The 15,014-nt window shown below is 42.6% G+C and overlaps 1 protein-coding gene across 4 annotated transcripts in view; it reads right to left on the bottom strand.

Moving 5' to 3' along the window:
- Window positions 1-8,139: 8,139 nt before the first annotated feature.
- ATAD1 (ATPase family AAA domain containing 1) overlaps window positions 8,140-15,014 on the bottom strand; it is a 70,522-nt gene continuing 63,647 nt past the window's right edge. For all 4 annotated transcript variants that reach the window (XM_030203075.1, XM_030203076.1, XM_030203077.1 and 1 more), the window contains one exon: window positions 8,140-9,395. In XM_030203075.1, the coding sequence (XP_030058935.1) occupies window positions 9,266-9,395 (130 nt within the window). In that variant the 3' untranslated portion in view covers window positions 8,140-9,265. The remainder of the gene's footprint in view (window positions 9,396-15,014) is intronic.

Raw genomic sequence — 15,014 nt, 5'->3', positions numbered from 1 at the left:
CTGCAAACCTGCACTGAATTAATTAACATTTTACATGCTTAAAGATACATCTATTTCAAACAATGGTATGTGCTTTTGAAGAAATCCACCTTAACGTTACTGAGATATCAAATTTTAAATAACACTACCCAAAAGTTAAGAGTTTCCAACACAGTCGCTGTCAACCTGAACAGTCCGAATGTTTAAATCTGTTGAAACTGTCTCCCTTTCGCACAAATATATTTACATAGTCGATCCCGCCACCGGTTCACTGCTCTGTCAATGATACTCTGATCAAAGTGGCACCACTCTTCAATTGTTCTTTCAGATGGTTGACGTCACGGATCTGGCGGCAAGACTCACTCCTGCAAAATCTCCCAAATCTGGTAGTCCACCGGATTGAGATCTGGACTCTTTCAATTAAAACTCAAACTTCTTTTGACATTTTATCAATGCGCAATGACATCATGGATGACATCAGTGAGTAATTAATTAAGTCATCTCAGAAACTGAGATTTGTGACAGCAGTTTGTAAAAATTAAAAATCTCTTTAAAGGGATGAGTGATTCCTTTGTAATTTGGTGTCAGTGACGCAAATAGATGTCACTTTGTGCATATAAAATTTTAATTAATTCAGTGCAGGTTCGAGGCTGTTATTGCAAAATGTTTAGGGGGCTCACTTTGTTCTAGACACAGCGTATTTAAGTTGTTTTGAAGCACTTTTGAATTTTCAAATATTATGTTAACAAATGATATTGAATTAATGGACACAGTGTGCAGTGATTATAAGCGTATGAACAAGTGAGACATAAGACTCTCTTCCAAAGAATGAGCACGCATATCTACAATTACTTTATGAGCATTTGGCTTTAATTATTTTAAGTTAATGAGACAGAGCCAGGAGTTGGAGGCAGCAAATTTTACTGGAGGACCTGACAGGGCCTATGTTTCGGCATAAGCCTGCATCAGGGGTCACAATTGTATGTCACAGTAGTACAGTTCTTCCTGTGTGAATTTCATCAGTCACAATATAAGACTATCCAGTGGATATGGGGGACTCTGGTGGGATGACACGGGGTAATGCTGGCTTCCCCCACCCAATTTCCTGATGCGCTCGGCTCTCCAAATTAAGTTCCTCAGCGCTGAAGAAAACATTGCTGCTTAAAAGGGATGCCATTGTACCACTCTGCTCGTCTTCTGGCTCTCCTGTCCCTGGGATTTCTGACCTCCTCCTTCCTCCACTCTCTAGGATCTGTGGTCTTGCCTTTGGGCACCAAAAGTTTAAATCTAGCCCTGGCAAGCAGTGTTTCCAGGGTGATCCCCAGAAATAGCTGGGACACTGAATTGCCACAGAAGCTTGCATAGTGAGGAGAAACTGGTTAATTCTGCTATTTTTTTGCTTCAGTTCCTGAAAGTGTTGTATCTCACCTGCAGTTTTTAGTTTTGAGTCTGGTTACTGGAGACAGATTTCTAGCAATGGGATACAGCTAGTACAATGCAGAAATCCTGATAATCCTGCAGGTGTGCTTAGTTTGGCATCAAGAAACGAACCCAGAAGCATTTCAAAGAGCCAAGTTAATTAGCTTACTGATTTCACTGCATTAAAATAAATTGTGACGTTACTCTGTGCCAGCGTAAGGACTTGATACTTTGAATGTGATTACTCTTAAAATTATCTGTAGTAAGTGAAAGGTAGTGAAACTTTGCTTATTTCGAATAAAATATAAGAAAGTGAATTTGTATGACACTTATTTTCTGTTATTAATTTTCTTGTAATTAAAGGCTTGACTTTGGTACTTTAGCAACTGAGTGGACTGTTTATTTGCAGAAGCAGTACTGTTTGTGTTACCAGTAGCACAGTCTTGAAACAGATATATCCCCCTTGAATATGAATACTGAGAAGGGGGGGGGGGGGGTATCTGCCTCATACGGTCTGAGAGCAAATGAATTAAGAAGGTAATGCATCTTGTCTAATCAACTCCTCAAGACATACAGAAGTCCAGCACAAATCAACAGAAATAAGGGGGGAGGGGAGAAAACTAGGCCACCACCATGTGAAATATAGTATTATGAACATAGATGTCTATGAACTTTCAAATGAAAGAAATGCCATTCCAACTCAAATCAAAGGTCCATCAAGCTCACCATCTGCCTCCAACAATACCCAGCAGGATCGTAAAATGTAGATCCATCTCTTGCTGCTATACCCAAAGATAAGCCCTTGGCCCAGAGGACTGGTCGTTGGCGGATATTAAAGGAGTCTGAGTTGGTGATAAAGAACCTAAGCTGGCGTTCTTTGCAGATGATGTCCTGTTTTATGTACGGGCCCCTGGTCTTACTTTACCAGTGCTTTTATGTGAATTAAACAATTTTAGTAAGATGTCAGGATTCAAGATAAATTATGATAAATCAGAATTAATGGGTGTTTCTCTTACTTGACAGGAGTGGGAATCGTTAGCCCAGGCTTTCCCCTTTCGATTTCCTCAGGGCAGTATCAAATATTTAGGGGTCCCTGTGAGATCTCCCAGTTGTTTGTTCTGAATTATGTCCCCTTGTTTTGGCAACTTTGCAGAGATTTGGCGAGTTGTAGAGGTAGATGGTTGTCTTGGTGGGGTCGGATTGCAGCTGTTAGAATGAACATCTTGCCCAGGTTGTTGTTTTTGTTTCAGACATTGCCAATTTTAGTTCCTCAGGTGGAGTTCAGGAAGTTGTAAAGGAATATCTCAAGTTTCCTTTGGAGCAGTAACACACTGCAATTAAACAGAAAAGTGATGTGGTGTTCGGAGGACCTTGGTGGTTGGGGAGTGCCAAATTTGGAATGGTACTCTTGGGCAGCTCAGCTGAAACTCATCTCCACCTGGAGCCAGGCACAACAGACAGTTGTGGCACTTATGGATCAAGTTTATGTAAGGGATTATATTTTAAAAGCATTTCTGTGAGCATCCCTTCCCTCCAGGGTATATAGCCAGTTAACTGATAACCCATTTGTCCGCCATTTGCTAATATTGTGGGATTTTCTTAGGCTCCGATTTTGGAAGTCTAGAGTATCTTCTTCATATGCCCATACTCGAGTCTGATTAAACACTATATGCTCAAACAGGGGTGGTTGAGAGATGATCCAGATGAATATGAACAATTTGAAAATCTGTAGAGGTCTGTGGGAAAGATGCGGGGAACTATTTCCATTATTTATAAGTTTATTAGGGGCACTGACTTTCAGAAATATGCATATATGTCTCAATGGAAACAGGACTTGAATGTGGAGTTTACTGTGAGTGAATGGAAAGTAATTCTGGAAGTTAAAAAAGCTTCACTGTGTGTGCTTTTGAAAGAAAATGCTTTTAAAGTTCTCACATGCCTGTGCAACTTCATGCCATGTTTCCCAAGGTGCCTCACAACTGTTGGCGCTGTAGGGATGGGACTGGAACCTTTATGCACATTTGGTGGTCCTGTGGGCAGATAAAAGTCTTTCTGGGAGAGAGTGGCCTCTCATATCGCTGCTCATACGGGTACCCTTTTCCTTGTGAACCACAATGGTGTTTGTTGGGATTGTGTAACAGACGTGGCTTGAAGTGGCAGCGGTGTCTTAAAGACAATGTGTTTGGCAGCTGCCAAAAGTGTTATAGCAAGTCACTGGAAGCAGTCAGTGGGAACTACTGATTTTGACTGGACTTTGACATTATCATTGATTGGAGAAATGGAACAACTCACGGATAAGAGACTGGGCCAGTATGACCCTGCTTCTGACCTTTGGACTCATTTTGTTACTTTAACCCAGAATTCTTAAAGGTTCTGAGAGGGTGGGATTAGGGTGGGGGTATTTAGTACCTTGGATTGCACCTTTTTTAAGATTACAAGTATAGGTTGTGTGGCTTGAAGGTTTTATACGATAATCTGTACTGGATACATTATGCTCAAATTCCTTGGTTTTTCAATAAAAATGTAATGTTAAAAAAAAAAAAGAAAAGAAATGGCTATCCCAAGTCTAACCACTGGAGTGGAGGAGTGGCCTAGTGGTTAGGGTGGTGGACTTTGGTCCTGGGGAACTGAGTTTGATTCCCGGCACAGGCAGCTCCTTGTGACTCTGGGCAAGTCACTTAACCCTCCATTGCCCCATGTAAGCCGCATTGAGCCTGCCATGAGTGGGAAAGCACGGGGTACAAATGTAACAATAATAATAATAACTAGCTAATAGTTTATCGACATCTTCCAACAGTTTGTCTAAACCAGTTGCTCTCGAATGAATGGGGACCACAGCACATCCACTGTTAAGATTGCATCCTTGATAGTCTCTCTGATCGTGATGCAAAAAGTAGTAATCTTGTCTGAAGTACCACTAGAAATGCCTAATGGCACCGTCCCTCCCAACACTCCTGCCTGGTATGCACGCATTAACTGGTCAGACAGCATTATAACCACTGTCTAAAACAGTGATTCTCAACCTAGTCCTCAGGACACACCCAGCCAATCAGGTTTTCAGGGTATCCACAATGAATGTACGTAAGATAGATTTTCATAAAATGGAGACAATGCATGCAGATTTGTTGCATGCATATTCATTGTGAATATCCTGAAAACTCACTTGACTGAAGCCCTGATGCTCAAAGCTCAGGCACTAAAGAAACAGCACCTGCCCCATACCTTAGGAACAGTGCAGAAAAATAGCTTTCCAATGCTCAAAGATAATGGAATTCAAATTATATGCATGCTGTGAGACAGAAAGTAAGGGGAAGGAAAGTGTCTGGCACATGCACACAAGAGCTTTGCAGTAAGCACAGCTTGTGTGCATGTGCCAGGCAAACACTGAAGTGAAACACATATCAGCACTATTCTTCTATGTTTAAATACAAGCTTTTCAAAAAAACATCTTTTCACTTGAAAGGTTTATATTTAAGTGCATAAAGCTGCTGTTCATTACCACATATCTGAACCTTCAAATATTTAATATACTGTTTACTACCCAACTAAATGGTAAATTTGTTTATAAAAGTTTTCATATACCACCTACATAAGTACTTAAGTATTGCCATACTGGGTCCATCAAGCCCAGCATCCTGTTTCCAACAGTGGCCAATCCAGGTCACAAATATCTGGCAAGATCCCAAAAATGTACAATACATTTTATGCTGCTTATCCTACATGCTAATGAAAATAATTGAAGTCTCCATGAAAACAAAATAATGTGACTTGTGATGTTATCATAGGGTACATAAGTACATAAGTAATGCCACACTGGGAAAAGACCAAGGGTCCATCGAGCCCAGCATCCTGTCCACCACAGCGGCCAATCCAGGTCAAGGGCACCTGGCAAGCTTCCCAAACGTACAAACATTCTATACATGTTACTCCTGGAATTGTGGATCTTTCCCAAGTCCATTTAGTAGTGGTTTATGGACTTGTCCTTTAGGAAACCATCTAACCCCTTTTTAAACTCTGCCAAGCTAACCACCTTCACTACGTTCTCCGGCAATGAATTCCAGAGTTTAATTATGCGTTGGGCAAAGAAAATGTTTCTCCGATTTGTATTAAATTTACTAACTGTAGTTTCATCGCATGCCCCCTAGTCCTAGTATTTTTGGAAAGCGTGAACAGACGCTTCACATCCACCTGTTCCACTCCACTCATTATTTTATATGCCTCTATCATGTCTCCCCTCAGCCGTCTCTTCTCCAAACTGAAAAACCTAGCCTCCTTAGTCTTTCTTCATAGGGAAGTCGTCCCATCCCCGCTATCATTTTAGTCTCCCTTCGCTGCACCTTTTCCAATTCTACTATATCTTTCTTGAGATGCGGCGACCAGAATTGAACACAATACTCAAGGTGCGGTTGCACCATGGAGCGATACAACAGCATTATAACATCCACACACCTGTTTTCCATTCCTTTCCTAATAATACCCAACATTCTATTAGCTTTCCTAGCCGCAGCAGCACACTGAGCAGAAGGTTTCAGTGTATTATCAACGACGACACCCAGATCCCTGTCTTGGTCCGTAACTCCTAACTTGGAACCTTGCATGACGTAGCTATAATTTGGGTAGTAACTCCTACAGTAAATTAAGCTGTAGTGAAATGCAATATTTTACTGCAGCCTAGTAACTACACTCCTCGGTTGGGTTTTCAACATGGTTCTATTACTGAAATTGTGTTGATCTTAATCTTTCATTATCTATTTTGAGAAATGAGTGCTAGTCATGATGTTCTAATAGTTTATTTAATTGTATCTGCAGCTTTTTATTCTATTAACGATAACCTATTTGGGAAAAACGTAAGCCTTTGGCAATAGGAAGGTCAGTTTTAAACTGGTTCATATCATTTTTATTTAATCAACCGCTGCAGATAGCAGACAGAAATGATAGATCATTGACTTTTGTCATCCTACCTTTTTTAATGTTGCTTTTGTTTTCTTCAGAAAGTATAGTAAGAGAAGTTTATGTAAGATTTTACATGTTTGCTGATGACATACAACTTTTACACTATTTGTGAAAATTCTCCACCCGATATTCAGCCCGTGGCAGTAAGTGGCGTCTAAGCCACTCAGAGCACAGACTGAACTGACTTCGGATATCCAGTGCCAGAGCATGTGCAGCTCCTGGCATTGAATATCCAGGTAGCAGCAGTCACTCGGAAGTTAACCAAGCACCAGCCAATACTCAGACCCGTGCCCCATTAACTTTAGCACACAAAGTTAGGACACTCTTTGTTGTCCGAACTTTGTGGTTACTTAGCAGACTGAAAATCACCAACTGGCTAAGTAGAGGCTCCGTTTCTAGCCCACCCCAAAACTAACCAGATAGATGATGGCTAGTTAGTGTCAAGATTCAGCAGCACTAATCGGTTAAGTGCTACTAAATATCGTGTGCTCGGTTAAACCCTTTTGAATATTGGACAATCTATGCCTGGGGGTATATGGATTAAATTGATTGTTACTTTGGTTCAGAACTGGGGGTTTGGGGCATAAATTGAAACTGAATATTGCAAGAAAGAACCTTTTGTAAAACACTGCTGAAATTTGAACGTCCCAAATCCAATCCTTATGTTCCATGTAACTTGGAGTTTTTAACCACGGAGTAAGGGGCAAATTTTAAGACTCAGTAATTTAGTTGCTTGAGTGTGGAGATTGGGACTCTCCTTTATTTTCTGACCTGTGCATTAGCACAGCTAACATCGATCCTGGCCTTTGCTGTATAGCTGGTAGGGATCCCTAAGCATCCCCAGCTGTGAAATTCATCCAAAGAGAGCCAGAACTCCCTTCTTCCAAGCTCTGCATTCGACAACAGCATCCTTGAGCCACCAACAACCAAACATGCATGGGGTGCCGGCATCAGTGGCTTAGGGATGTTATTGCTGCCTGTCAAGCTTGGTAAAAGGGAATTCTGGCTACTTTCAGAGAAAGTGTAATTTATATTTTGAGGTGGGGGTAGGGCGGGGCAGAGAAAATTTTGTGCCCTCCTACTTTGGGCTCAGGCCCACCCAAAATTGGCTGTCTGGCTAAACCACTTCTATGTGGTCTCACAAGTTCATTGTAATACATCATCTATTTTATTGGTCTTTTACCAAGATTCCACACACTTTAAATCACCAGTGAGGCTGAGAAGGCTAGGGCTTTTTAGCTTGGAGAAGAGACGGCTGAGGGGAGATATGATAGAAGTGTATAAAATAATGAGTGGCATGGATCGGGTGGATGTGAAGCGACTGTTCACGCTATCCAAAAATACTAGGACTAGAGGGCATGAGTTGAAGCTACAGTGTGGTAAATTTAAAACGAATCGGAGAAAATTTTTCTTCACCCAACGTGTAATTAGACTCTGGAATTCGTTGCCGGAGAACGTGGTACGGGCGGTTAGCTTGACGGAGTTTAAAAAGGGGTTAGATAGATTCCTAAAGGACAAGTCCATAGACCGCTATTAAATGGACTTGGAAAAATTCCGCATTTTTAGGTATAACTTGTCTGGAATGTTTTTACGTTTGGGGAGCGTGCCAGGTGCCCTTGACCTGGATTGGCCACTGTCGGTGACAGGATGCTGGGCTAGATGGACCTTTGGTCTTTCCCAGTATGGCACTACTTATGTACTTATGTACTGGTATTTTATCATCTTAGAGCACAAATGAAAAAAGCATCGTTTCTTTAAGAAAAATAGAAAACAAAAGTAATTTGTTCAATACACTTTGATCTTTTAATCTTTGATTTGCTATACACCCTGGTAATGTCCAATGGAGAATCTATGTATACAAAGAGAAGTTCCAAGTTAAACTTTATATCATACATCCATATCTAGATTAATATATATTTCACATGTACAAAGGGTAGAATCATGGCAATCACGTATTGTCAAATAAAAAGTATATTTTCCATGTATCCCTATTCTTTTCACATCATAAGACCCTGCCTATCACACAATCCAGCCTTTGTAGATGTGAAATATAAAAAGGAACACATCACTTCAAGTAATTACATCCGTTTTTATTGCACCTATGACTTATTTGTCAGGAATGCACTGTGTCAAACTCTTGAAACATAGGCACGTACTCAACTCCTTAAAATGAAATGTTCCCTGTATATATTATATACATACATACCTACACATGTACATACTCAATATGACCATAGCTATGGCTCAGGCAGTTGCCTTAGTTGAAATACTTTGATCCTAGTGGATTATGATTAAAAAAACAAAACAAAACTAACAACCATCCCGACCTGGCCGGAAAAAAGATCCCCAGCAACTAAAGAAGAGTAGACAACTCTGGCCTCTCAAGGGCCTCATGTAGGTTTACAGGATAGTCACAATGATAATGTATAAGATACACATCTGTATAAAATGCAGATACTTATGCACATTCACTGTGAATATCTGAAAGCCTGTTTGTGGCTTGTGAAGACCAAAGTTGACTACTCCTGCCTCACTGAAGAATTTCAAGTTACATTCCTGTTTGTGCATGAGCTGATAATAAATCATATTTTACTTATAAAACAGCTTTTACCAGTTCACAAAATACTTATTATTAACTTAAGGCTGCAACAATGAACTGGTAAACAGAATAGAATAGGAATAATTTAAAAACTCTTAATCTGCCTCATGATCTTGTACATACATGCAAGCCTTGCCTAACAGCTATTGAATTTCAATAACTTAGAAATTCATATATAAAAAAAAAGCTCAGAAGTATTTAATTCCCTTCTTATGAGATATGAGATTACCTCCTTCCCCAAAACTAGTTAAACCATGAGATATATTTCCCAAAACTGGTCAAGTCAAACTACACACAGTAAAGTGGTCATTAGCGTCAATCCAAACTAACATGCATTAAAACATTCTGAAAGGCTGTATCCTTCGACTTCTTCATTTTTTTAATTGCCTTGTATAGATCTTGTTGCTGAATTGGTCGAATCTCTTCATCATCATCTTCATCATGGCTAAAATGAGAGAAAATAAATTAGAAGTTGGCCACACTAATGTACATATTGGGCTAAATTCAGTAAATTGTATATCGTTTATTAATTTTCCTATATCGATATCATTAATTTTCTTATACCGTATCTATTTGCAGAGCAAGTCAGAACAGTTTACATTATATTTATAATAATCAAATCATCACCAGAAAAAGAACTCCATAAAATTATAGGACAGTTTCAACCCACAGCAGTTCACACAAGGTACGTAGAATCGATTCAAAAATCAGCCAGACTATTCATACAAGATATGTCAGACATTCAAATTAGTGGCACTAAATAAGTTCAGTTAAAATATATCCTATATAATAATTCTCACCTCCAACGTTCTAATGTGCCTGGGACCGTGCCTCCCTCGGAGGTGGTCTGCTAGGTAGGCACGCACTGACGTCAGTGACATCAGTGACAGCTGATTACAAAGCAAGGGGAGGAGTAGGTACTCCTCCCCCTGCCTGGGAATCAGCTGTCAGTGCGCCGCTCCCTGCCACTTCGAAGTGGCAGGGAGCGGGGCAACACAACCCCCCCCTCACCGCATCACCAACCCACACCCCCACCCGACAACCATGAACAACCCGTGTCCCCTCACGCACCTCCCACCGAGTTCCACACTCCGCCCTCCCTCCGATTTCAATATCCCCCCCCCCCCATTACGGCCCCCTGTACCCCCCCTTCCGCCAAAACCTGTCCCCTGCCGCCGTCCAGTACCTGTGCTGACGGGGGACCCCAACCCCCATCAGCCAAAGTCCTCTGCTGGCCTTCGCGGTGTTGCTTCTTCAATGATCTTCTGTTCAAGTTCCTTTGCGTGTGTCTGACGTCAGACGCATGCAGAGGAACTTCAACAGATCACCAAGGAAGCAACGCCGCGAAGGCCAGCACAGGACTTCGGCTGACGGGGGTTGGGGTCCCACGTCAGCACAGGTACTCCACGGCGGCGTTGGACGGTTGCAGAAGAGGAGGTACAGGGGTCCATAACACGGAGGGGGGTGAAAATGAAGGGAGGGCGGAGTCTGGAACAGCGAGGGAGGGAGGGTGGGGGATGGCCTTGCTAGCGCCCGTTTCCTTTCCTTAAGAAACGGGCATTTTTTACTAGTCCTATATAATTCTCACCGCCAACGTTCGAAAACCTGGCTGCCTGTGTCCGTAACTTTGGGTCTCCGAAGCCTCGCTGACGTCACGACGCATTACGCAGTGGAATCTGTTTTTGTGCGTGCGTCAGACGTCAGACGCACAAGCACAAACTGATTCCACCGCGGGTCCTCATTCAAGCCGTCCAGCCGACAACAGGACACTTCGGCTGGCGGGCGCTGAGGTCCCCCGCCAGCACAGGTACGCAACGGCGGCTGGGGAGGTTTGCCGGCGGGAAGGGGGGAAACAGAGGTTGGGAACTCCGAGGGGGGGGGGGCCGGAAATCGGAGGGAGGAAGGCAGGGAGGTGGGATCTGGAACTCAGACCAGGAGGGACAGGACTGGACCTGGGGGGGAGGGGGGGAATGATGAAGGGGTCTGAAACTGGGGTAGGGGGGGAACCTTGCTAGCCCTCGTTTCCTTGCTGCCTGAAACGGGCCTTTTATACTAGTTTTCAATAATTCTCAAAAACTAGCGCTCAATGCTATTTTATAATAGGCGCTCAAAGATGAGCGCCATTATATAATAGCAATGAGTGCCGATTTCAGCACCCAAGTTTGAGTGCCAGCAGGACTTATGTTTACTGAAACCCAGTGTAATTCCCAGCGCCCAATTTGGACACACATTCCCAGTATTCTAGAACAGTGTTTCCAAAATCTGGTCCTGGAGTACCCCTTGCCAGTTTGGTTTTCAGGATATCCACAACTAATGTGCACGAAAGAGATGTGCATATAACGGAGGCATTGCAAGCAAATCAAGTTCATGCATATTCATTGTGGGTATCCTGAAAACGTGACTAGCAAAGGGGTACTCCAGGACCAGACTTGGGAAACATTGTTCTATAACACTGTGCGCAAATGCACAAATTTTAGGAATGCACCTGACCTGCCAATGCACCTTCCATGGCCACCCCTTTTTGGGTTGACCGCTATGGATTTGGGTGCACATTGTTATAGATTAGAACGTAGCAAGATGTGCACAGAAATTCAAATTGGTGCCAATTAGCACCCAATTACTGGCACCGATTGGCTTATTAATCAATTTTGTTTTGCACACATTTTCGATCAGCATCCATTGGGTGCCATATATAGAATCCAGGAGATTATGGGCTTCATACTTGGGTGGGGGCATTTAAATATTGACTTGGCTGTAACAAACACCAAAGCTTCTGCAGAAAGCAAACACTTAGAAAAAAAAGTTTATTCCTCAAAGCAGGTCATTCCTCTTCCTTTCACTGACACTAGCTGTGTTTTATCCGATGATCAGAACTACGAGTAGCTCAAGAGAAATGAGACAGAGGTTTGGAATATGAAGGTCAGCTGTCCAAATGTGGCAAGTTAATAGTGAGCAAAGCCAAAAGTCATCACCATGAGAAAGTGGTTTGCTGGGTTATATAAAGTTAGTTGTTTCAACTTCATTCCCTATGGACAAGGGTCCACATCAATAAAGCCAGCTCCACTTAGGTGACATATAACCTTACTTGTTAATTTCCTTCCCTTGAGTTCTAATAGCCTAGTCCATGTGTTTAGCTTATATCCCTCAGCTAGCAAATATAAACAGAAAATAAAAGATCATAGCATACATTGCTCCCTTATACAGGTTGATGCAGCAGCCTGCTAATATATCTACATCAAAATCAGGCAGGCAGAAAACAAGGGCTACCAGTCGACAAGTTCAGAATATATCCATTCCTTTCTCTGCATGACAAACTTATTATAAACGAATATTCCCAAAAGGGCCTCTAATGTGAAGAATTCCAATTCTTCCTCTGGGATGCTCCTGCCAATATCACATAAATGTGTCACAGTTTTCCTGAATGGGTTTTGGACTGGTATATTAGGACTCAACAAAAGGAGATAAATACATAGTTATATTTCACCCTATTTTTTCTAGACTAGAAGACAGGAAGGAAATGCCATCCTTAATACTCCTGCCTCAAAAGCAGTCTTCTCTGCTGGCCTGCAAATCCATCCAGTAGTGCATACAGAAATACAAGGAAGAGCAGGTAACCACACTGCAAATGTCCTCCAGCAGAACAAACTGACTTTCCAACCAAGAGGACACATGCAACCTTGCAGAATGAGTTTGTAGACCCTCCAAAATCCGTAAGCTCTTACTAGAATAGGCCTAGGTAACTGTCTCTTTGATCCATCTGGCAAGACACTTTAGAGGAACATCTCCCTTCTTCTGAGGGACACTGAAGAAACTTGAGAACTCAATGACATGTGGAGGGGCATAATAGAAAGGGACGCACAAGTTTTGTTGAGGACGTCCTTGCAAAACGTCCCCGCGAAGGGGCGGAGAAACCTGTATTATCGAAACAAGATGGACATCCATCTTTTGTTTTGATAATACGGTCGGGGATGCCCAAATCTTGAAATTTTGGTCGTCCTTAGAGATGGTCGTACCTAGACTTGGTCGCTTCTGATTTTCGGCGATAATGGAAATCAAGGACGCCCATCTCAGAAATGACCAAATGCAAGCCCTTTGGCTGTGGGAGAAACCAGCATTTGTAGTGCACTGGTCCCCCTGTCATGCCAGGACATCAACCAGGCACCCTAGGGGGCACTGCAGTGGACTTCATAAAATGCTCCCTTACCTTGTCTGCTGAGCGCCCCAAAACCCACTACCCTCAACTGTACACTACTACCATAGCCCTTATGGGTGAAGGGGGGCACCTAGATATGGGTACAATGGGTTTTGGAGGGCTCGCTGTTTTCCCCACAAACTTAACAGGTAGGGGGGGATGGGCCTGGGTCCGCCTGTCTGAAGTGCACTGCACCCACTAAAACTGCTCCAGGGACCTGCATACTGCTGTGATGGACCTGAGTATGACATCTGAGGCTGGCAAAAAATATTTTGAAAGATGTTTTTTTGAGGGTGGGAGGGGGTTAGTGACCACTGGAGGAGTAAGGGGAGGTCATCCCCGATTCTCTCCAGTGGTCATCTGGGCCACCTTTTTGTGGCTTGGTCGTAAGAGAAGCAGGACCAGGTAAAGTCATCCAAGTGCTCGTCAGGGACGCCCTTTTTTTCCATTATGGGTTGAGGACGTCCATGTGTTAGGCACGCCCAAGTCCCGCCTTCACTATGCCCCCTTGAACTTTGGCCATCCCTGCAACAGAAAGCAGTTGGGGACGTCCAAAATCAGCTTTCGATTATACCGATTTGGATGACCCTAGGAGAAGGATGACCATCTTCCGATTTGTGTCAAAAGATGGACGTCTTTCTCTTTCGAAAATGAGCCTGATGGTCATCATGTCACTAGTTATACATTAGCTTAGTGATGAAAGAGCTCTAGAGAACACAGGAGAGTTCTGGAAGGAAGCAAGTTCATGGGAGTGTTAGAAGATATAGTCCCTGAATACTGAACTGGGAGGGAGTGAGGTCATATTCGGGACAAGCAATCTGGGAGATGTAGAGAAAGAAGCATTGGTTCAGAACATAGGTAAAGGTAAAACCGAACACCTGGAACCCATTAGCAGCTTGCTGATGAAAGGGAAAAAAAAATCCAGACTGTTTCCAGAGAAGGAGCAAGTCACAGAAGACGAAAAGCAGCAAAACTGGAAAAAAAACAAAGAGGTGAAATGGAGTGGGGATCAACTCTCATAGATTGTACACTTGTCTTTAGATTGTTCTCTTGTCTTTTAGATTGTAAGCTCTTTGAGCAGGGACTGTCCTTCTATGTTTAAATTGTACAGCGCTGCGTAACCCTAGTAGCGCTTTAGAAATGTTAGTTAGTAGTAGTAGTAGTAGGTAAGAGCCTGCTGGAAAGAATGCTGTTGTATTAACTAAAGGAATTAAGTAACTGTCAAAGTTTTGTAAAGCTGAAAAACAACGTTTTTGCTGTGAAAGGCACCACGTAGAAGCCATAAAGAGGCATTCACCTAGCAAGTACATAGGCAGATAGCCGGTGCTGGGGAACAGATAGACAAGCTGGGATAGGTAACTGCAGTTCTATTAGAAATGCACCCAGATATGAAGTTATGTCAGAGGGTTGTGAATGTTATTGGCCAGGGCCCCCAAGAAAAATAACTTCCTGATTAAAGGTTGAGGTTTAGGTCTGTGAGAGAAACACAAGCCAGAAGCTGCAAACGAGGAGCCAACAAAAAAACATCAACTTGTATTGTCTATAGAAAGGAAAGACAGACAAACTGAAAAGGAAAAAAAAATACTACTTGTTTGGGAAAGGTATTTTGGATTAAGCTGAAGAGGAGTTATAAGTCTGATGTAGAAGTTAAATGCTATATCAAAGCCCACAGGCTGCATCATGGCGGGTCACAATAGTTGCATTTAGGTAAGGTTCTTGTTTGTGACTGCAGCTTGGATTAAGTAAAGTTGTTAATTAGTGAAAGAGTTGCCTAGTGGTTAGAGCACCAGTCTTGACATCCAGAGGTGGCCGGTTCAAATCCCTCTGCTGCTCCTTGTGATCTTGGCCAATAACCCTCCATTGCCTCAGTTA

Source organism: Microcaecilia unicolor, chromosome 5 (genome assembly GCF_901765095.1).
Source record: "Microcaecilia unicolor chromosome 5, aMicUni1.1, whole genome shotgun sequence".
Lineage (NCBI taxonomy): Eukaryota > Metazoa > Chordata > Amphibia > Gymnophiona > Siphonopidae > Microcaecilia > Microcaecilia unicolor.
This window is presented reverse-complemented; position numbering and strand designations above follow the sequence as displayed.